The sequence below is a fragment of the Trachypithecus francoisi genome, unplaced genomic scaffold (genome assembly GCF_009764315.1).
Source record: "Trachypithecus francoisi isolate TF-2019V2 unplaced genomic scaffold, Tfra_2.0 Lachesis_group15, whole genome shotgun sequence".
NCBI classification, from domain to species: Eukaryota; Metazoa; Chordata; class Mammalia; order Primates; family Cercopithecidae; genus Trachypithecus; species Trachypithecus francoisi.
In genome coordinates, this window is record NW_022681460.1 from 82,949,201 (window position 1) to 82,971,184 (window position 21,984).

A 21,984-nucleotide genomic window follows, 5' to 3' on the forward strand; every position below is an offset into this window, starting at 1 on the left:
ATGGATTTACTAGAATAGGCTGTTTGTTGCGGTTATCTTGTCTATTAGCCTTACATCTAAAGCCTGAATGTCTCTGTAGGGAGGCTGTGAAGGGTCTTTTGTATACCTCACTAAAAAAAAAAGGAGGACTTAAAAGTTTAAAGGTAGCCTCTATCACCCCACCTCCTACCCCATTCCTCTCTCTTTTTCTCTTTATTCCTCTCCTTCCTTTCTCTTTCTTTCTAAGTCCCTCCGTCTCTATCACAAATTTGGTTTTGAAACTTGTTGACAAGGTTCAAGGAGGCAAACAAATTGGCTCAAATAATGGGAAGCATTGGAGGCTTAGGCCAATAAGAAGACATAGGCTGTACTGAAGAAGGAATTTCATGGGGAGATGTAGGGCTCTGGTTCCAGGTACTGGACAGGGTTTCTGGAAAGAAGGCCATGTAAGAGGCTTGCTCTAGTCATCCACTGCTAACTCATTAACTATTCATTCAAGCAATATGTATTGAGTGACAAATTTTTTTTCATAACCAAGAACTATGGTAAATATTGGGGAAAGGGTAATGAACAAGACAGACACTGTCCCTATCTTCAGGGAGATTGTAGGTGAATGGACTGAGCTATACTCTCTGTATCTGCCTCTTTCTGGTCATCAACCAGCAGGTTTGGCCTGCTTAATCTCAATTAACAACTAGACTTGCACATGGGTGATATGGCCTCTCCTGCTCTAACTCTACCTCCTCATTTTTCAGCTTCTAATCCCACTTCTAAGTGCATTCAGTTTCTAGATATTGATTTGTTCAAATTCCAAAGAGAGAGAGAAGGGTTGGGTGAAATCTGATTGACGCTACTCTTTGCTGTGCCAAGTCAGAGATGGAAGTTCAGGCCTAAAGGGCTGTGGCAAGATTGGATCATGGTCCAAGACATGGAAGACCAAGACATGGCCCTTCCTCTGCACTGTGAGTAGACATACTTCCCCCGTAAGACTGCTTGGGCAGATAGAGTAAACATTACAATACCACCAGCCTCTGATGCCTCAGACTTGCTCCTGAAACTTAAATCTACTTTTTAAGAGTTAACAATGATAATTACCATTAATGAACAGTTTCCTGGAAACAGATTTCTATCATTATTTTGGGATTCAATTATCTTGAGTGTGTATCTATGAGATACTTATATGGCTACTATGAGACTTTAAGCTAATGAAATTTGAGCTAACATCTTATTTACATTTTTATTACTTTATTTTATTTTTATTACATTTTTACTTTATCTATTTACATTTTTATTTTAAGAAACTCTTCAAAGCAGAAGAACAAGATATAGGTGCAGTCGTGCACCAGGGAGCAACTTAGATTTGGGTATGAAACTTCTCTGTGTTAACAAGTACAATAAGCTTTGCTCATTTGATAAACTTCAGGTGGTAGTTATTGTTCCATTGGTTTCTTCTGCAAGCATCTCTTGTTCTTCTTGCATATTCATCATAAAACTAAAAATATTTCCTTTTTACATCAATTTTCTTTGTCCAATTTTTTGAAATGTCAAGATTAGCTAAGAGTCTAAGAAAAAACCACAAAAAAAGAAAGGGATACCCTCTTCTTTCTAATTCAGAAAACCTCTCGGGTTGAAAGGGTATATGCCATGGCACGTATCATAATATGAGAGACATTGATCTTAGGCCTCCTGAACCAACCTACTCATGGTTAGAGTCCTTTCAATCTCATGCTACCCATCTCTCTTTAGTTTTGGGGTAATTTTGAAAAATGCAGCAACTCTTCCAGTCTCTAACATATCATTTGATACCTTATTGTATTAGAGCAAGAGTTCTCCTTTTCAGAAACTAAATTTTATTTAAAAAAAAATTACCAGAGGCAGGGCATGATGGCTCATGCCTGTAATCCCAACACTTTGGGAGGCTGAGGCTGGTGGATTACTTGAAGTCAGGAGTTCAAGACCAGCCTGGCCAACATGGTGAAACCCCGTCTCTACTAAAAATACAAAAAATAGCTAGGCATTGTGGCGCACAATTGTAATCCCTGCTACCCGGGAGGCTGAGGCAGGAGAATCTCTTGAATCGGGGAGGCAGAGGTTGCAGTGAGCATTGCATTCCAGCCTAGGTGACAGAGTGAAATCCTGTCTCCAAAAAAAGAAAAGAAAACAAAACAAAACATTCTGGCAACTGTTTGTCTTTCAATAACATTCTATGCTAATTCTTTTAAAATACAGTTTAAGCTTTAGATTCCACTAATATTTATCGACACCTAGTATGTCAAATACTGTGCTAGGCAGTTTTTACATACTTTGGAGTACTTCATTTTACCTTCAAAACAAGCCTGAGAAGAAAGGATATTCACTGCATTTTACAAATGAAGATATTGAGTCTCAGAGAAATTAAGTGACTTGCTGAAATAAATGAAAATATGTTTTATCTTCTGAAATTCAACATTAATCTGAAGTCTAAGACAGAAATAGGCAGTCCTGTGTTGGTCTTAAGAGTAAATGTTAGTTTTAGTTGTCGTCTTCTTGAAAGTCTACTAGAAGGAAGAATGAAAAATAATAGTGTATCATTGCCCATCCATCAGGATACTAATGGATCATTGTGCATTTTTGCAAAATAGAGAAATAGTCTCTCCTTTTCTGAAGCTCTGCTAAGTAAGTGAACACGTACTTTTTATAAGGCTGAGTTATAGGATGAAAGAGAAGAAGGGTAATAACAAGAAGAGCATTTTTGCTGTGCATTTACTTGCATAACTGAATGTATTAAGAAAATGTTGGCTGGGCGCTGTGGCTCACACCTGTAATCCCAGCACTTTGGGAGACTGAGGCTGGTGGATCACGAGGTCAGGAGATGGAGACCATTCTGGCTAACATGATGAAACCCCGTCTCTACTAAAAATATAAAAAATTAGCTGGGCGTGGTGGTGGGCGCCTGTAGTCCCAGTTACTCGGGAGGCTGAGGCAGGAGAATGGCATGAACCTGGAAGGTGGAGCTTGCAGTGAGCCGAGATCATGTCACTGCACTCTGGCCTGGACGACAGAGTGAGACTCTTGTCTCAAAATAATAATAATAATAAAATAAAATAAAAAAGAAAATGTTGAATGTAGAATTCAAGCTCAGCAGATGTAACAAGGACCAAAATAACAATGGCTTAAACAAGTTAGAAGTTTCTTTCTCTCTTACTTAATAGCTGGAGTTGGGTAGTTCTGGGGATTGTGGAGGTGCCCATGGTCAGACACCTGAAGTCTATAGTTTTTCTGTACATTATTTAATCCTGGTTTCTAGTCTATCATGATGATCATTTATATAAGATGCATTTAAAAATCTCATGCATATTAAGATCCATTTAAAAATCTCATCATCATTTACTAAGAGCTAACGGTCGTTTGGGAATAAGTAAAAATGCACAAGTGCAGTCAACTAAAGAGAGATTGGGTATTGTAGGGCCTGGGTAATCTGTAGACAGCCTGAGCAACTGCAGCAGGGAATTAGAACCACTGCGAGTGATAACGATAAGAAATTTCCTATAGGGATTCGGCATCACACAATTGTAGGAGAAGCTGAGAACACAAAGGTCTAGAAGGGGACAATTGGGGAAAAGGGAAAAATTTATTAATCAAGGCACGGAGGGCAGCTGGTGAAGAAGCATGTGGAAGGCTGCGGTCTTGGCATCTGGTGGTGGCCTTCTGAAGCTTCTGCTTGACAGCAGGGCAGGCCGGAGGAAAAGCTGGACTCAGAGAGAAACAGAGACGACTCACTGAATCCGGTAGACAACCTGGAATCCATGCGAGGAAACTGCAGCACGCAGGTCTTCCGCCACATCACTCCAGTGAGGCCAGCGACCTGCGGAAAAACTGCTGCCTTTTCCCAGAGCCCGGTCTAGTGCTTGGAGAAGTTATAGGAGGAGATCTGGCCAAACTCGCTGGGCCCGCACTCCACCCAGGGGAACCAGTGATCGGCAGCAGGGTGTACGAGCTGCGGTGGTGGCTAGGGCCCGGCACCAACGCCTCCAGCACAGCACTGTGGGGTCACTTTGGCCTTCCAAATCATGCAAATTTCTCTTCTTTCCAACCCTAGTCCAGAGCTACCTAGGGAAGAGAACTCTGGGAAATGTCCTTCTAGCTTAGCTAAGCAACACAGCACAAAATCACCACAGTAACAGACTCTGGCCTAAGAGAGAATACATGTGACTACGGGAGAAAAAATTTCAAAAAGTCAAGGGCCCTAAATTCAGTCCATTGCTGTGACAGACTTTAAAAATCAAAATGTTAGTTATTCAAATATATGACTAGCTTCCATTCCATCTAAAACAAGAGGTGAGGTCATTTCATTAAGGTCTCCTGGCCTTCTGTTTCTTTAGCTATAAAACTGAAAAACACATTTGCTAATGCATTGTAAAGGCTTTCATGCTTGTTTTCTCAGGAACGTTAATTATCTCCCTTGAGCTGATGACTCTCGCTTATCTCCAGTTCCATCATCTCACATGACTTCTGGTTCCTTTTTTCCCAATGAGTACTAAACTTTTCCCCCGGATGCTTCACTGTCAGCCAAACACAACACCCCCAAAGCTGAATTCCTTTTCCTTTTATATACCAGGATTCTTTGCCACTTCCATTCCCTTTCCAGAGGGCAGTCACTCTTCCTGCCACTCAGAGTGATGCTCTGGGGCTTTTTCTCAGTTCAGTCAATCATCACAATGGCTCTTGCTTTTATGGTTTCCTTTCTATTTCTGCCATCCTATGCTACCTCTTATCATCTCATTGTCAGATTACTGGGATACCCTTCCAGAAGTCTTTGTCTATTCCAGGCCTTCTCACACCCATCCATCCTCCAGACCACTGTCAACCTAAAATGAGTGACCAACTCTCCAAAGCAAAGAGTTTAATAGGGAGTAGCAGGGGTGTTGCAAATCTGTGATATGCATGCTGTGATGGTTCATAGACATATCTGGGGGTTGGGGCAAAGGAGGAGCTTTTAAAGACAAAAAGAATTCCACATAGATTGTAACCAAAGGTTACAAAGGCCAAAGGTAATAGGGGTTTGTTATAGGAGTTGGCATTAGCCAACTTACTGGTTGGTTGAGACAGACTTGCTAGGCAAGTGTCTTTGTGAAAACAGATTATTTGGAATACTGCAGTCTTGAGGGATTTCCTTGCAATAAGTACTGTTACAGGAAAACCGTGTAGTACGTGCAGAAATCTCTCATGATAAGAGCTCCTTCTTTCTTGTCCTCCTGACTCCATTTTGTTTGTGTTTTGACACAAGTGACTCTATTTTTGTACTGGCAACTTTCACATCAGTATTCCTTAAATACTATTTTCCTCATGTCATCAATGTTTACGAATCTTCAAAGATTTCCTCCTTTCTTCCATGACATACAGGTCAAATGCCTTTCAAGGTGAAAAGGAGATTAGAAATGATCTGGCGCAACATTTTTCTTTTCTTTTCTTTTCTTTTTTTTTTTTTTTTGGAGATGGAGTTTTGCTCTTGTCGCCTAGGCTGGAGTGCAGTAGTGTGATCTCGGCTCACTGTAACCTCCGCCTCCGGGGTTCAAGAGATTCTCCTGCCTCAGCCTCCCAAGTAGCTGGGATTACAGGTACCCGCCACCACGCCTGGCTAATTTTTGCATTTTTAGTAGAGTCGGGGTTTCACGGTGTTGGCCAGGCTGGTCTCAAACTCCTGACCTCAAGTGATCTATCCACCTCGGCCTCCCAAAGTGCTAGGATTACAGGCATGAGCCATTTAATAGAAAATAAATAAAAGAAAGTCTGGGAGATTGAGGACACACAGATTTGGGACTAGAACCTTAGGTACCTGAAAGCTAATCCATGTTCTTTCTGCTTCTATATCACCTACGTTTGAGGCAAAACCTCTGGTTTTTAAAGACCCTCCATTATCTCACCCAGCTCTATTAGGGCGTCTGCACTACCATAGGGCCACGATTTACTTGTAGTCTAAGTCTTGTGCTCCAGGGTCACCAGAGACTCCACGTAACAGAAAAGTGAATGACGCCTCCTGGGACTGTGCAATGAGACAATGCTTTATCAGTGTGGGTTTATTCCCCACTGCTCCACACCCAGGTCAATACACACAAAGCACTTGTTGCGGTCTCTTCCTTCCCCCTCTCCTCTATCCAGATTCTTCCTCTTTTTGAAGTTTAATGGAAGCTTTATCTCCTCTTAGAATCCACTCCATTTTTTAGAGGTCTTTATTTATATGAACTACTACTAGTGTGTTTCTAGAGTAATTCAGTTCTGGGCTACAAAGGGTGTAAATTTAAAAATCAGAAAACCTCTGTTCTAATCCCAGCTCTTCTACTCACTGATGGTGGAAACTTTATGTGATTTTTCTTCTCTGAGCTATTTCTAATCTACGAAACGGGCATAGTAATACCTGTCCTATCTCCTAGAGTACAGGTGCACATCAGATGAACTAATGTATATGAGAGTGCTTTAGATGCTCTAAAGTATGAGAGTATGATATAATGTAAGTTACAACGTGAGAACACATCTTAGCTCTTAGCAATAGTATATTACTTCTGTATGTTTATTTTGGTTTATTAACCAGAATGTAGTTATGGACTGTAAGCATTTTGAAGGAAGAAACATCTCACATATTTTCTTTCTGTCCCTGTAAGTGAGCACTGCATGAGTCTGTTTAAAAATCATGCTGGTTTATTTACCTTTGTGTTTTTAAGCAGGAATGAGGAAAAGGACTTAAAAATACGATGCAGACATAGGAAAGATCTCAAACTGGGCTTCTTTACTTGTGTAAAGATCTGGCTAGTGGGCAGGCTAGGAACTAAGTAAGCTAGAAATACTAGGATGCCAAAAAAACTTCTGTTCCTGCCAGATACCATCACGAGGCTTTTTGCAGAACAATCCATCACTTGGACATGATTTAAAAAAAATCTCTTTCTGATTTTGGCTGTAAGAAAAGATGCAGGAGATTTAGTAGTGTTAAGAAACAATTGGTGGGATATATTTAGGCATTTCTTTGTTAAGGCATAAATAGTTATTCGAGAATTTTGGACACAATATCTAACAGTTGTTGTGGATGATTTTTGGATCCTCTGCTTTTTGCTACAACATGGAGAAGAGGAGCTTCAGAGAACTACTTAGACCAAAAGCAATGCCAGCAAGATGGAGAATCTCAAGGTTGAAGGAAGTTTGGATCTAGGAAAAGGAAATACTTCTTACATCTCATGGACTGTCCAATTTACAATTGCAGGTGCAAGGACTGGCCTGGGTAATCATACCTGAGGCTTGGAGTCATGCTGTCAGAGGCAGGAATCCAAATCACACCTTCTAAAGAGAACAGTCATTTCACATTCTTATCCTGAGGCTATGGATTCCCTTCATGTTTTTAAAAGAGACCCAAATAATTCTCCATTTTTTTTCTTGCCAAGAGTCAATCCTTTATGTCCATATTCACATTTTAGTTTCTTTTTCTTTTCTAAAGAAAATATACCATAGTAATTTCATTTCAACCCCCAGTTGTATTCTAGGGCATTGGTATAAACTATATAAACTAGTTGGAGCTTAAAGAAGATTTTTATTAGGAACAAGCTTTTCATACCAGATCATGAATGCATTATCAAACTTATTAACCTGATGCGATTAGTGCTCAGGTATTTAGAGAGTTTATTGCTTGTAATACAAACAAATCCTTTGTGTAAATAGAGTTATGAAGGGAAAAGTACTTGCTGTTCTAAAGTAACATTGAAAGCAAGATTAAACCATCCTTATTAGACCTTCTTAAATATGGACTGGCTTGGAACAACATTCCTTAATTGTGTTAGATCACAGCATGATTTTCTTCTGCCAGGAAAGTGTTTCTATTCTTAGGTTAAAGCGGATGTCCTACATCATTTTACTTTCTGGTCCCCTCTTCCCCTAACTGTAAAATAATGGGGTTGCCCCAGAATTTAGAATTCAGGAGGGGGTACTCATGTAATCCTACATACTTTTTTTTTTTTTTTTTTTGAGATGGAATCACTCTGTTGTCCAGGCTGGAGTCCGGTGGCTCAATCTCGGCTCACTGCAACCTCTGTCTCCCGAGTTCAAGTGATTCTCCTGCCTCAGCCTCCCGAGTAGCTGGGATTACAGTTGTGCACCACCACCATGCTTGGTTAATTTTTGTAGTTTTAGTAGAGATGGGGTTTTACCATATTGGCCAGGCCGGTCTTGAACACCTGACCTCAAGTGATCCACTTGCCTTGGCTTCCCAAAGTGCTGGGATTATAGGCATGAGCCATTGCACCCAACATCTTATGTACTTTTAGAATGCATTTAAAATATTATTCTAAGAAGAGGTCCATAGGCTTCACCAGCCTACCGAAGAGGTTCATGGCCCCAGAGAGGCTAAGAGCCCCTCCCTTCCATTTTTCTGTAGCTAACATTAAAACTCTTACATCAAATAAAATCAGGATATATACTTATTAAGCACTCTGTTGTCCATATCTTATCTTTCACTTCAAATATGTTCAAAATCTTACTTCAACTCTCCACTGTTTCTGGGGTGCTCTTGATAATCACTTTAGTTCCCTTTAATAACAATTTTTCTGACATGGTTCTTTCACAACATAGAATCACAGATTCTTCACATTGTGAAGATACAGAACAATGCGAAGATTTTTGTATTCATGCTTCACAAGTAAAGTCAAGATAAGCCAAAACCCAAGGCATAATGTTATTATTTCATGAATTCATCTGAGGTGATACTTGTGTAGAAACCCAGCCCTCCTTAAAATAGCCACTGAACTCAGAAAAATATGTGTGACTTTTTTTAATGATAATTATTAGGGCTTTTTATCCAAAATTTCGTATGCCCATAAATTAATTAATTGACCTCTTCTTTCATCTCATGATGAATAATTTTTCACAGTGAGCAGATGGAAGGCATTTTTCCCAAGGTCACATATGAAGTTAGGTAATAAAGCTGTGACTGTCATCCTTCAGCTACCTTTGTATTCACATATTCAAGTGACAGATGACACCAAATAATCTCCCCTGATCTCTTCTACCAACTCTGAGGACTCAAATGGGCAGAAATTCCAGGAAGAAAACATCTTAGAGTGAGCAAGAAGAAAAGATAGAGAGAGAAGTGGTAGGGATTCATTGATTCACTCACACATCCAGCACATGTGTCTTGCCCGCCCACGACATGGCAGGCACAGTACCAGGTGCTGGAGATCCTCATCTTATCTTCACGAGCTAGTGATGGGGACAGGCAAAAAGAAAAAAAAAAATGAACACACCTATGATACAGTTTCAGAAGACAGAAGTGTTAAAATTTAGGTGGAGGTAAGAGTGATAAAGAAAAATACAAGAGGGTAAGTGAAAGGGCATGCTTGGAGGAGGGTTATTTCCAATATGATAGTGACAGAAGGCATTTCTGAGGTGGTAACATTTGGGCCAAGGTTTGATGAAGAAAGCAATGTGACAATCTCGGAGGAGGGGGTCTTGAAGCAGGGCTAATGGCAGGTCAGATGGCTTTGAGGACATGAGCTCGAAGGGTGAGGAGAGCTGCAAGAAAGCCATTGTGTTTGAATTTGGACCAGGCTTTGCCATTGGACTGCCTGGCCTTGAATCTGGCACCACCATGTAGGACTTAGTCTGTTGATCTCTCTAGCTTTCAGTTTTCTTATCTGGAAAACAGGGCAGTTGTATCCACTTGATAGCCTAATTGTGGAGTTAAATGAAGGAATCTGTATAATGTGCCCCTAGTTCAGTGCATGGTGTGTGGCATGGACTTACTACATTCAGTCATTAGTGTTATTAAATGTCTGGCTGTGGTCTAGACATGAGGTGAATAGTTCTGATAATGCCAGCACTGACTTCAACAGGCATTTTGCTTAAGTCACTCTGGGACACACAGGAAGTGATTCAAGCCCTTTATTGATTTACGATGTTGTGGTCTTCTTTCCCTCCCTTTACACATAAATCCAGCTGAGTCAGGACCACAGAGACCAGATTGTGGCTTTGAGAAGTCTAGTTCAATCCTAGGTCACCTGCAGTCCAGAGGGCTTCCTAGGAAACCAGATAGGTTTTACAGAAAATCATGAAGCTTTGGTGAAAGAAGAGGAAAGGTGAGATATAGGCTGAGAAACAGACAAATGTCCACTCTTCTTTTTTTTTTTGGAGACAGAGTCTTGCTCTGTCGCCCAGGCTGGAGTGCAGTGGCGCAATCTCGGCTCACTGCAAGCTCTGCCTTCCAGGTTCACACCATTCTTCTGCCTCAGCCTCCCGAGTAGCAGGGACTACAGGCGCCCACCACCACGCCCAACTCATTTTTTGTATTTTTAGTAGAGACGGGGTTTCATCATGTTAGCCAGGATGGTCTCGGTCTCCTGACTTCGTGATCCGCCCGCCTTGGCCTCCCAAAGTGCTGGGATTACAGGCGTGAGCCACCGTGCCTGGCCTAAATGTCCACTCTTCTAAGTTGGTGCAACGAATTTAGACTATATGTCCTGTGCAAACATCAACTCTGCCCTTGTTCACCTTGGCTTCTCCAGGCCTAACATGGCACCCGGCCCACAATTGGGGATCAATAAACATTTGTTGGATGAATAAAAAATTCTTTCTAGAACTCTTTCAGCTTCCATAATTAAGGTGGAGCTCGTTAGTCTGGGACTGGATATCCTGATCTCCTCTGGTATGACTCCGACCTAATATCCAGGGAATGAGAGGTGAGTGTGGCTTGTGTGGAACTTCACACACATTTGGCCAAAAATTATTTCTGAGTAAAGCTACTAAATTGAGGATGCAAGGCCATCGCCAATATTTGGTGACTGAAGAAGTTTCATGTTTTAGATTCACTAAAGACCATTTTAAAAAATGTACAATGTTAGACAAAATTTATTTTAAGTTTTTCCATGTTTTTCTCCAAATATGAGACCCAGCTTCCTCTGACAAAAAGATTGAGAATAGCCCATCCAAGGTAGCATAATTATTCCTACCTTCGTTTCATGTAATTGAATGTATTTAAACTTGACTCTTTACCAAAAAGATTGGAGGAAATTCCTTCATGGTTCTCCTAAGAGAAATATGTGACAATCTAAAGCTGGAATCTGGGAGGGAGGTGTTTTTGCTTACCTAATTAAACATTAGAGTTTATAGAAATATTTCAATGGATCATCTCAGCCTTAAGAATCACATTAAATCTCCCAGATGTGAATGGCTAATCTAAAGTTGATAACAGTACTCAAAGATCTTTGTAGAAAAATCATACCATAGCCACAAGTAATCAAGCTGTCAATAAGTGTAAGGGGCTGAGATTTTACCCCACTTGCAAGCTAACAAGTTAGCCTGCCACAGTTTAATGATGTTGACAAAAAACACAAGACTCCTTGGTCAGAGACAAAGGGTAGTTTATTATCATAGCAAAGCAATAGCCAGAATATCAACACTTGCCCAGGTTCTCCAAGCCGCAATACAGGTCAACATGAAGGGGGCCAGATGACACCTGCACATATTTTCTTTTTTGAGGGAACACCTCAGCCTAGCAAACCCACATTTTTTATAATAGAGACTAAGTCACCCTGATGTCTTCCCCGGAGGGAGACATTTTATTTATTTATTTATTTTTATTCTTTGTTATTTTTTCTAGCAGATGTTATCTTCAGCGGACAGTCAACAAACTTGCCATTTGTTCCAGAGGGTGACACTATCTCTATCTCCAAGACTATTTATTATGCAGCCTACAACAAGGCTATTATACAAACAGCCTTGGAAAGGCAGCTTAGAGCAAAGACAGTCAGTGCCTTTTCCCACAAGACATGAAGAAATGTGAAAGACCCATGGAGAACTGGCTCCCAACCCAAACATCCTAAAACTCAGATGTCTTTCTTTCTATCTGAAACAACAAACTAGAATTTTGAAAAACTCAAAGACCATAGAGCCTAACTTTTTGTTCTGTTTGGTTTTATGGAGCGGAACCAGCCTATTGGAGGGTGGGTATCGATGTTGGAAGCATGGTCATCTGCCATAAAATTTAAACTTAGATTTAAACAAATAACTCTGGCTCTGAAAATAAATTTGTTCATGTGATATTTGCACAGCTAAAGATTATGACAGTTCCAAGGATGTGGAGCAGCAGGTTCTAATTTGGAAGTTTACTTAGTGGCTTCATTTCAAGACCTACTGGGTTTAAGGCAAAGAGGCTGACATTACAGAAGCACAGGTGTTTCAAAAAAGATTCTGGTATTCTTCAGATTTTCTCCAAGGCTCCAGGTCCTAATATGCAGAACCACCACAGTCAAAGGCTTTTTTTCTGCTCATCTTGCTCTTCCACCATTCTTATGGGATAATTACATATCTTTAGAGAAAAGGCGATTTCGGACACTGTTATTTTTTGAACAAGAGAAGATTATTTATTTTTTAAATATATATTTCCAACTTTTATTTTAAGTTCAGGGGTACACGTGCAGAATGTGGAGGTTTGTTGCATAGGTAAACGTGTGTCATGGTGGTTTGCTGCACAGATCACCCCATCACCTAGGTATTAAGCCCAGTATCCATTTGCTATTCTTCCTGATGCTCTCCCTCCCCCCACACACTCCTTCCACAGGCCCCAGTGTGTGTGTTGGTCCCCACCCCCCACATGTGTCCAACAGTGTAAAAGTGTTAACAGGGGAGTTTTGTTATTAAATGTAGCCATTATACAGTAATAGTCACATAATGAGTTCATGTTGTACATCTACCTTTAAGATCTTTCAAATCTTATTTTTCCCTTTAAATCTTAAGTTTCAGTTATCACCAATATTTACACAAACACTGTTCATTTTTCTCAACTAATTAAGTCAAAGGTCATTTAGAGTGACTGGAATGGTGAATTATTATATGGAAAATGGCATCCATGTGGTTTTGTACTAACTTTGCATCCAAACAACCAGGAAAAACTTAAAGAAATATGTGCACTTAGCTAATTAAATCCTGTTTTTCCTTTTGGAGTTAGATGGTGCAGCAGTAGTACCTAATAGAACCAGAGTTTAAAACTACATTTTTGTAGCATAAGCACAGCTAGAAGTATGGCAAAATGACACCATCAATCCTGTCACCATGGGCAACTGCTCACATGATATGTCGGTGTTTAACTTACCTCTCAGTCTAATACTCTAATTATAGTTCTATGACCTTGAAAATGATAAATATTGGACTGTAAAAGACATTAAAGTGTCAGGCTAAGGTTTTAATACTATCTTAATAAACACAAGTATTCATGTGTTACTTTACTGTTTGCCATGACTCAATGTTAAGAATTTTTCAAGGATAATTTGCAACACTTAAAACTATAATACTATCCTAATTAAAGTATCAATAATGAAAAATGTACATCAAATATTATCTCCGAAGCCATGACATTTAAGTTATGGTTCAAACTAGAAAAGACTAATTTCTTGCAGCGCCTTCCTTTTTGGCTTGGCCTTTTGAACTATTAGTTCAGTGGTCTTCAAATTGGGGTATGCATGCTCCAGGGCAGGGGTTCCCAACTCCTGGACCATGGACTGGACCGGTACAGGTCTGTGGCCTGTTAGAGACCCGGCTGCACAGCAGGAGGTGAGCTGTGGGTGAGCAAGTGAAGCTGAGCTCTACCTCCTGTCAAATCAGCTGCAGCATTAGGGTCTCATAGGAGGGCAAACCCTAGTGTGAACTGCCCATGCGAGGGATGTGGGTTGCATGCTCCTTATTAGAATCTAATGATAAATGTCATGTACTTGAATCATCTCAAAACCATCCCCCCTGCCCTTTGTCTGTGGAAAAATTGTCTTCTATGAAACCAGTCCCTGGTGCCAAAAAGGTTGGGGACCACGGCTCTAGGGAGTTTACTTTCTGAAGCGTACTTCTTCCATGATAATTCAAAGCAAATCAATTTCCAGAGATTCAGGTTCAAAAAAATCTGTTCTTTGATATTTCTCCTTCTGCATCTCCCCAGTTATAACTGTTCTCCCACTTAAAAGAAAGCACACTTGTTACTATCAGAAATATTATTTTGACACATATTCAAAATTGTAAAAACCTGAGAATGCTAATCAAAAAGACAACTGGAAATATTGGTGTAGGTGTTCAAAAATGAGTCTAAAGCTTAGATAATCATCATGCTATAAGTCAAGATATTTATGATAATTTGCTTTCAACAAATAATAAAGGATCATCTAATCAAGTTATCAGCACTATATTATTACATAAAACTTCTATTACTTAAAGAATTAAGTGACATTCCTATTACAAAAAATTTTCAACTCCCCATATTTTAATTATTCTTTTTTTTTTTTTTTTTTTTTTTTTTTTTTTTTTTTTTGAGACGGAGTCTTGCTCTGCCGCCCAGGCTGGAGTGCAGTGGCCAGGTCTCAGCTCACTGCAAGCTCCGCCTCCTGGGTTTACGCCATTCTCCTGCCTCAGCCTCCCAAGCAGCTGGGACTACAGGCGCCCGCCATGTCGCCCGGCTAGTTTTTTTTTTGTATTTTTTAGTAGAGACGGGGTTTCACCATGTTAGCCAGGATGGTCTCGATCTCCTGACCTCGTGATCCGCCCGTCTCGGCCTCCCAAAGTGCTGGGATTACAGGCTTGAGCCACCGCGCCCGGCCTTAATTATTCTTGAGAACAATAATTTTCATCCATTTAAAAAGCCGAAATGTATCATATTATTCTAGAAATAAGTGACATTCAACCACAGATACAAAATAAAGAAAAAAACTCCCCATCCATCTAATTGAGAGGTATTTCTAATACATTTTCATTTTTCCTGTTTAATAACCATTTCTAAAATATGTAAGATATTTTTACAATTTTGATCCATTTATAGTAATCATTATGTTAATAGTTTAATTCAGACAAATTTTTAGAAGCTCTTAGAGTAAATAAAAAGATTTCAATTTAAGGTCATATTTTTAAAAATTATTATTATTATTAATATTATTGTTTGAGACAGAGTTTCACTCTTGTCACCCAGGTTGGAATGCAATGATGCAATCTCGGCTCACTGCAACCTCCACCTCCCGGGTTCAAGCAATTTTTGTGCCTCAGCCTCCCAAGTAGCTAGGATTACAGGCGTGAGCCACTATGCCCAATCCAAGGTCATAGTTTTTTTGAGAGATGTATGATGGGATGATCAATAAAAGACTTTCCAGATTAAAAATGCAGTACAGTAGAGTAAAATACTAAGTTCAAGTGAAAAAGAAACAATGTAAACTTTCTATTAAATACCTTGTTCCTATACTATTTATTTATTTATTTACTTTCTAAGAGACAGGGTCTTGCTCTGTTGCCTAGGCTGGAGTGTAATGGTGTGACTGATCACAGCTCACTGCATCCTCAAACTTCTGGGTTCAAGCCATCCTCCTGCCTTTATCCCCTGAGTAGCTAGGACTACAGGCATGCACCACTCTTCCTGGCTATATTTTTAAAATTTTTTTTGTAGAGAGAGAGTCTAGTTATGTTGCCCAGGCTTGTCTCAAACTCCTGGTCTCAAGGTATCCTCCTGCCTCAGCCTCCCAAAGCACTGGAATTGTAGGAGTAAGCCACTGCACTGGCCTGTTCCTAAAATTTTTTAAATGGATGACAATGGCTATCAAATAGGTATGGTATTTGAATTCCACAGGAAACATTTAAAAGAGTAATATAACTATTCTACGTTAAATGTTAGAATTTAAATACAATACAAATTGCATCCTTTGCTATTATTTAAATTTATGGTGAAAAAATGTTAGCTGTTGGCTTATAAATTAAAGAAAATAGTTTTTAAAATTCCAAGCCGCTCAAGCAAGAGAGTCCGAAGATCACTGCCATAGTTCTCTCTTATCCCCAATTGGTGCCTGCACACAAAAGAGTTCCATTTTTGACTCTAGCATTCATTATTGAGGGTTATTCCATTTAGTCCAATTTCCCTTTGTATATTTTTTTGAAAAATCATTTCAGTTGGTTTTGACTAGAAATCTTTAGGCAGAAAGATTAGAGAACATTGAGCCTTTATTTAATTGCCGTTTTTAGTTTGTAATTTAAGTAATCCAAGATAATATTCTTGAAAAAGTATTTCTTTTACAAAAGGCCATGAGTGGCTATGACTCAGGGAGACTGAGAATACAAAATAGAAAAAGAAATTAAAGCAACCACATCACTGCCAATGTTGGGGATGGTATCCTATAGTGGGGTTTATTTATTTATTTATTGTTTATTTATTTTTGGGGAGACAGCCTAGCTCTGTCTCCCAGGCTGGAGTACAGTGGTGTGATCTCGGCTCACTGCAACTTCCACCTCAAGGGCTCAAGTGATTCTCCTGCCTTAGTGGGATTCCACAGTAGTGGGGACTACAGGCTTGTCTACCACGCTTGTCTAATTTTTTGTATTTTTAGTAGAGATGGGGTTTCACAATGCTGGCCAGGCTGGTCTCAAACTCCTGAGCTTAGGTGATCTGCCCACCTCGGGCTCCCAAAGTGCTGGAATTACAAGCATGAGCCACCTCCCCTGGCCTATTTTTTTTTTTTTTTTTTTTTTTGAGACAGGGTATCACTCTAACGCCTGGGCTGGAGTGCAGTGGCATGATCACGGCTCACTGCAGCCTCGATCTCTGGTTAATAACTTAATTCAGACAAACTCTTAGAAGCTCTTAAATAAAAAGAAATTTCAATTTAAGATCATATTTTTAATTTGATTTTAAAATTAAAAGATCACTCACTGCAGCCTCGATCTTCCTGTCTCAGCCTCCTAGGTAGCTGAGACTACAGGCACGCATCACCACACTTGGCTAATTTTTGTATTTTTTTATAGAGACGAGGTTTCACCATGTTGCCCAGGCTGGTCTCAAACTCCTGGGCTCAAGCGATCCACTTGCCTCAACCTCCCAAAGTGCCAGGATTACAGGAGAGAGCCATCACACCCGATCGTATACTTATTTTTAAAGAACCCAATTTTTCCACTTCGGCAACTTATGAGGCCAGATTTTAAACATCTGGTTAGAAGGGATGGGCACAGTCCCTCTCAAATTCACATTTTAATTACTCCTTTGCAGTCAGAGAGGTAGGTGTGCCACTTACAAAGGCAATAAAAACCAAGGATTTTTCACTCCTACGAAGCATAGGGCATGGCTCCTTTGCAAATCAAGTTGTTGAAAACTCTGCAGCCTGAATGTAGAGCTTCCTCCAAATTGTTGGTTCTCTGGCAAGACTTTCAAGACCTCTGTGAGCCTTTCAAATCCTGGGCTAGCATGCCAGGTGGTTTAGGAAGGACTCAAGCCAAACAGAAAGTGTGCCTGGAGAGCTGCAGAATTTAAATCTGAAGGCATAAAAGGTTAAATGACAGTTTCTGTGGGAATTAACTGGGGCAGGAACCTGAAATAGGTAGGAGGGGGAAACACACAAGTGGCAGGGCTGCTATTTTCATTGAATACCCTTATTAATCCAAGTCCATGTCCTCAACCGGACACAGAGAGACTTCAATGTACTTGCCCTTCATGATCTTTTTATGACATTCTGTGTAGTCATAAGCACTCTGTCTATGGATTTCATCTGGATCAGGCAAGTTCTGATAGGCAGCTCTGATGATTTAATACCATGTGAAATATGAGTTTCCTATTTGTAAACAATCACCACTCCTCCGCCCCCCACAAATCCAAAACTTCCTCCATCATTGCAACATAGACAAGACCTTCAAGATTCGTGCGGACCTTGACATTTATAAGGTTATGAATTGCTGAGGCAGTCCTGAAACGATGGGATTGAAAGTGGAGTAATAGGAGTCAAGGAGAATCATTTTAGTGTCTGCTGAACTCCAGTGACTGCGCTCACTGTAGAAGAGTTCACTGTGTCTCTGTTATGAGTGCTCTGTGGATTCCTGATGCGCAAATAGGACAATGTGCATCCCCTTTTGGCCTGTCATCGGAGTAGGGAATAAAGAAGATACCCAGAGAGAGCCACTACTTCTTTGCTGTGGTAGTGAAAGGGAGCCCTCCCCTGTGGCAATAATTTAATTTTCCTTGGGGAGAAATTGGGCCATCTCATTGGGAAAAGGAATTCGTGATTTTAAGAAAACTCCCACCTGTTACTATAAACATAAACACACTAAATCCCCAAGTAGTGATTCATACCTCTATGAATGAATAAGTGTTTCAGTCCTTACTTATGAGCTGAAACTGAGTTTCTTCACTGCTTCTGCTTTAGGTATTGACAGCATCTTTCCAGAGAACATCAAGGCTGGTGAGATTCTGGCACTGTCTTGCTTCTAGGTCATGGAAAGACTCTGACCCTTTCAGTGAGTCTATCTTGCTGCACATGATACTTTCAGATTTATATTTTCCTCTCTCTGGAGCTGAAAACCTGTGATTCTACAATCTGGAATCATTGTTTAAATAATATTCTTTCTTTCTGGGGGTGAGGGACAAGGTCTCACTCTGCTGCTCAGGCTGGAGTGCAGTGGTATGATCATAGCTCAGGGCAGCCTTGATCTCCTGGGCTCATATGATCCTCCTGCCTCAGCCTCCCAAGTAGTTGGGACTATGGGCCTGTGCCACCACGCCTGGCTTTTTAATTTAATTTAATTTTATTTTATTTATTATTTTAAGTAGAGACAAGGTTTCGCTATGTTGCTGGTCTCTAACTACTGAGCTCAAGCAATCCTCTCACCTCAGCCTCCCAAAGTGCTGGGATTACAGGTGTGAGTCACTGTGCCTGGCTCAGTATTCTTATTTTTAACTTGACAGGCTCCACATTGGGAGGTTGAACTATCCTTGTCAAAACATTTGTCAATTTTTGTGACATCCAGTTTGTCAATATTAGATAAACCAAGCCATCAATTCTTTAATTCCTTCATTCAATCAAAAAAGAAGTAGACTCTTTCAGCAACAATATAGTTATTTTTGGAAGCATCAGGTGTAGGGCTTGCTTGACAAGTTTCCTTTTGAACAGAGACTGAGGGAAGTCTCTGTTTCAATATTCAACTCACTGCTTGCTGACTGGTGAAACTACTGGAGGACTTGGCTTAGCTGTTACATTGAATGAATGTCTAGGACAGGCTTGCAATGTGGATCTCGAGTTTTTCTAGACAAGCCCCTGGCAGTTCAGACCGAGCATATACAACTGGTGTTTTGTGCAACTGTCCCATCTTCTTGTTGGCGAGGTCCACTTTCTATCACAGCAGGATCAACTCATTTTCATTTGAGGCCAAGATGGTTCTGATGAGCCTAGCAATGATTATCCCCAAACCTCACTAAGTAATTCCATGGCCAGATGGGGAGGGGAAGAAGGAGGTTTGAAAGGTGATGAGGTGAGGATGGAAGTTGGAACAAGAAACCCTGAGCTATCTCCTCTACTAAAAGAAAATGAGAGTGCCCTTTACCCCACCTCCTCCTCATGGCTTTTAAAGCAAATGATTGTAGGGACCCTCAGCTTCACCTGGCCAGCGTCGAATACTCATGCCAGGAAAGGGTATAGGGAGGTTGGTCCGTGGCATATATTATTTAGCTTAAAATTTGGATTTATATAATTTTATCTTGCATTTGTCCAAGGACAGGTCTTCATTACAAAGGCTTCACCAGAATTATGCAGATATCAGTCTACTCAGAGCTGGATCTTCAGTCTTGCAAAGCTCAAGATAGGGTTACCTGAGCACTAAACTCGTCTCATTAAAAGTAAAGCGATTCCACCAAGGATATAATCTGCAAGAATCTAGTGAAGGTCTTTTAGCATGGATAGGGGCAGGGGAAGAGAGGTGAGGTAAGAGTGTGGCAGACATGGGGTTTCCTAGTTTTGAATTCCCCATTAATAAGAACAACAATAATAATTATACTACTTTTTGTTATAATTATCTTCCATGCATGAAAGGTAACCCTGTATAGATTCACTTGGGGAAGATAAGAAAAAATAGATTTTTCCAGTCTTCTACAATCAAATTTAGTTTTTTCTTCCTTTAAAGCAGCAAATTTACACCCAGCAGATGTTATTTCTACAGGGTGTAATCTTGTCAGGAGAGACAATTTTTAAGTTAGAGGCATGACTGACTGCGGATTCCGGCATAGGCAGCCCAGGTGGTTACTGGCCAGAGCGGCCTCTCCGTGGCTTCTCGTTTCTTCTTCCCATCTCCTCTTCTGGGATAAAATTAAGCAGTTGGTTGATATATCAGTGCTAATTTTCAAAAACACAGTGAATCAGCCAACAGTGAGCCTGAGCTGGGGTAGCGCCAAAGGCCTTCTTTCCACTGAATCAAAGATGCTTACACTCTACATTTATTTATTAATTAATAAATATTTATTGAGCCACTATCAAGAAAGCACAGTGATAAAAAAAATAAAAAAGCATGAATTCCAGAGACTACTAGGGATAATGCCACCTTTGTCACTTACGTGCTCTGTGACCTGGGCAAGTTAACTCTTCTAAGCCTCCATTTCCTCTTCAATAAAAGAGGCAACGTAATAGTTCCTACCTTGCTGGGGTTTGTGAGGATCAAATGAAATGAGGTTGTAAAAATGTTTGTAAAAGCCCACAGTAAGAACTCCTGGCTGTTTTTCATTAGGCAAACTGGGTTTGATAGGCTGTGAGCAGAAGACAAGTTAATTTGCTCCTTTATTGCCCTGTCTGATCCCATCAGCCAAGCCCCATAATGTTCCCTGTCACTCTCAGATAATAAAAAGTCCTCTGATGAATTTTGGTGCCAATAAGACTCTCCTTCTAGAAATGCAAATGTCCAATCTGGTAAAATAATCAAATCTTGTAACTCTATTTAATTTAGAACTTCTCTCCACCCAGCTTGCTTCAGGCCAGTACGCCCAAGTCGGAGAAGGGAGAGTAGCCGGCTTCCTCTTGCTCTCCTGGCTCCATTTCCTACCCACTCATTAGCTGTGATTTCTGACTCCTCCAAGGTCAGGGGGAGAGAGACAAGGAAACAGCCCAGTCCTACAGCAGGTACACCTGGGCTCTGGCACTGAGGCTCCTGTGCTTGGCAGATGTCCCGAGCTGGCTCTCTTGTTGCTGCCAGGCAGGTGGCCCCCGCCTCTGCCCTGCGGTTTGCATTTCTTGGGCCTGTGTCAGATACCAGCACTTCATGCCCCTCGCCCTATGTGTGGGGACCATGGTCCAGCTCTCCTAATGTTTCTGTGAGTCCTTTCTTCCTTGGCTGGAGGTGAGGAGGCAGCATGTCCCTTTACTGTCCTGTCCTGCTGAGGTAGGAAATGGCCCTGCTTCCCAACCACAAATGCCGGCAGGATGAGGGCAGGGAGAGATCAGGGTGCGGCACTCAGATTCAATGGGTTTTCACTAAGTGTGCTGTCCGCCACCCACTCTTCCCTTTCTTCTAGTGCCCTGGCTGGTGCTCAGTGAGATCTTTCCTGGTGGGATCAGAGGACGAGCCATGGCTTTAACTTCTAGCATGAACTGGGGCATCAATCTTCTCATCTCGCTGACATTTTTGACTGTAACCGGTAAGAAGTCTTTGTTTTCCTCGAATGTCTTTGGTCCTCATAGGACAAATGTTCAGGAATCACACCCACCTAAAGACCACTTTTTCGTGAAAATTTTCAAACACACTTAGAAGGAGAACGGCCATGACCCTGAAGTACCCATGACCCAATTTACACAGTTTTCAATCTAAATCTATTTTAACTCCACCTGCTCTTCCCCCTACCCAATTATTTTCAGCCACATCCCATATGTAGTGTTGTTTTGTCTGTAAAATTTCAGCATAGACCTTTAAAAGACATTCAAAAAATATAGCTACAATGCCATTATCACACTTAAAAATATAAATAATCATCCCTTAGTATCAAATACCCAGTCTGTGTTCACATTCTAATTGTCCTATAATTGTTTTTTATACGTGATTTGAATCATGACCCAAATACATAACTTACAAGTCACTGAAATGTGTCATAATTTGTAGGTTTTGTCTCCATCTCCTCCATCTCCTCACTCCAACTGTACCTTATATTTCTAGAGAAATTAAAAATCTGTTAAAAAACAAATGATTCATTTCATAGAATTTTCCAGTTTGAATTTTGTTGATTATAGTCATGTCACGTGT

At 40.6% G+C, this 21,984-nt stretch overlaps 1 protein-coding gene across 1 annotated transcript in view; it reads left to right on the forward strand.

Annotated features, from left to right (window-relative positions):
- Positions 1-21,984, forward strand: part of SLC2A12 (solute carrier family 2 member 12) — a 65,822-nt gene that overhangs the window by 24,192 nt on the left and 19,646 nt on the right. Inside the window, exon 3 of the mRNA XM_033235405.1 lies at positions 21,263-21,385. Coding sequence (XP_033091296.1) covers positions 21,263-21,385 — 123 coding nt within the window. The remainder of the gene's footprint in view (positions 1-21,262; positions 21,386-21,984) is intronic.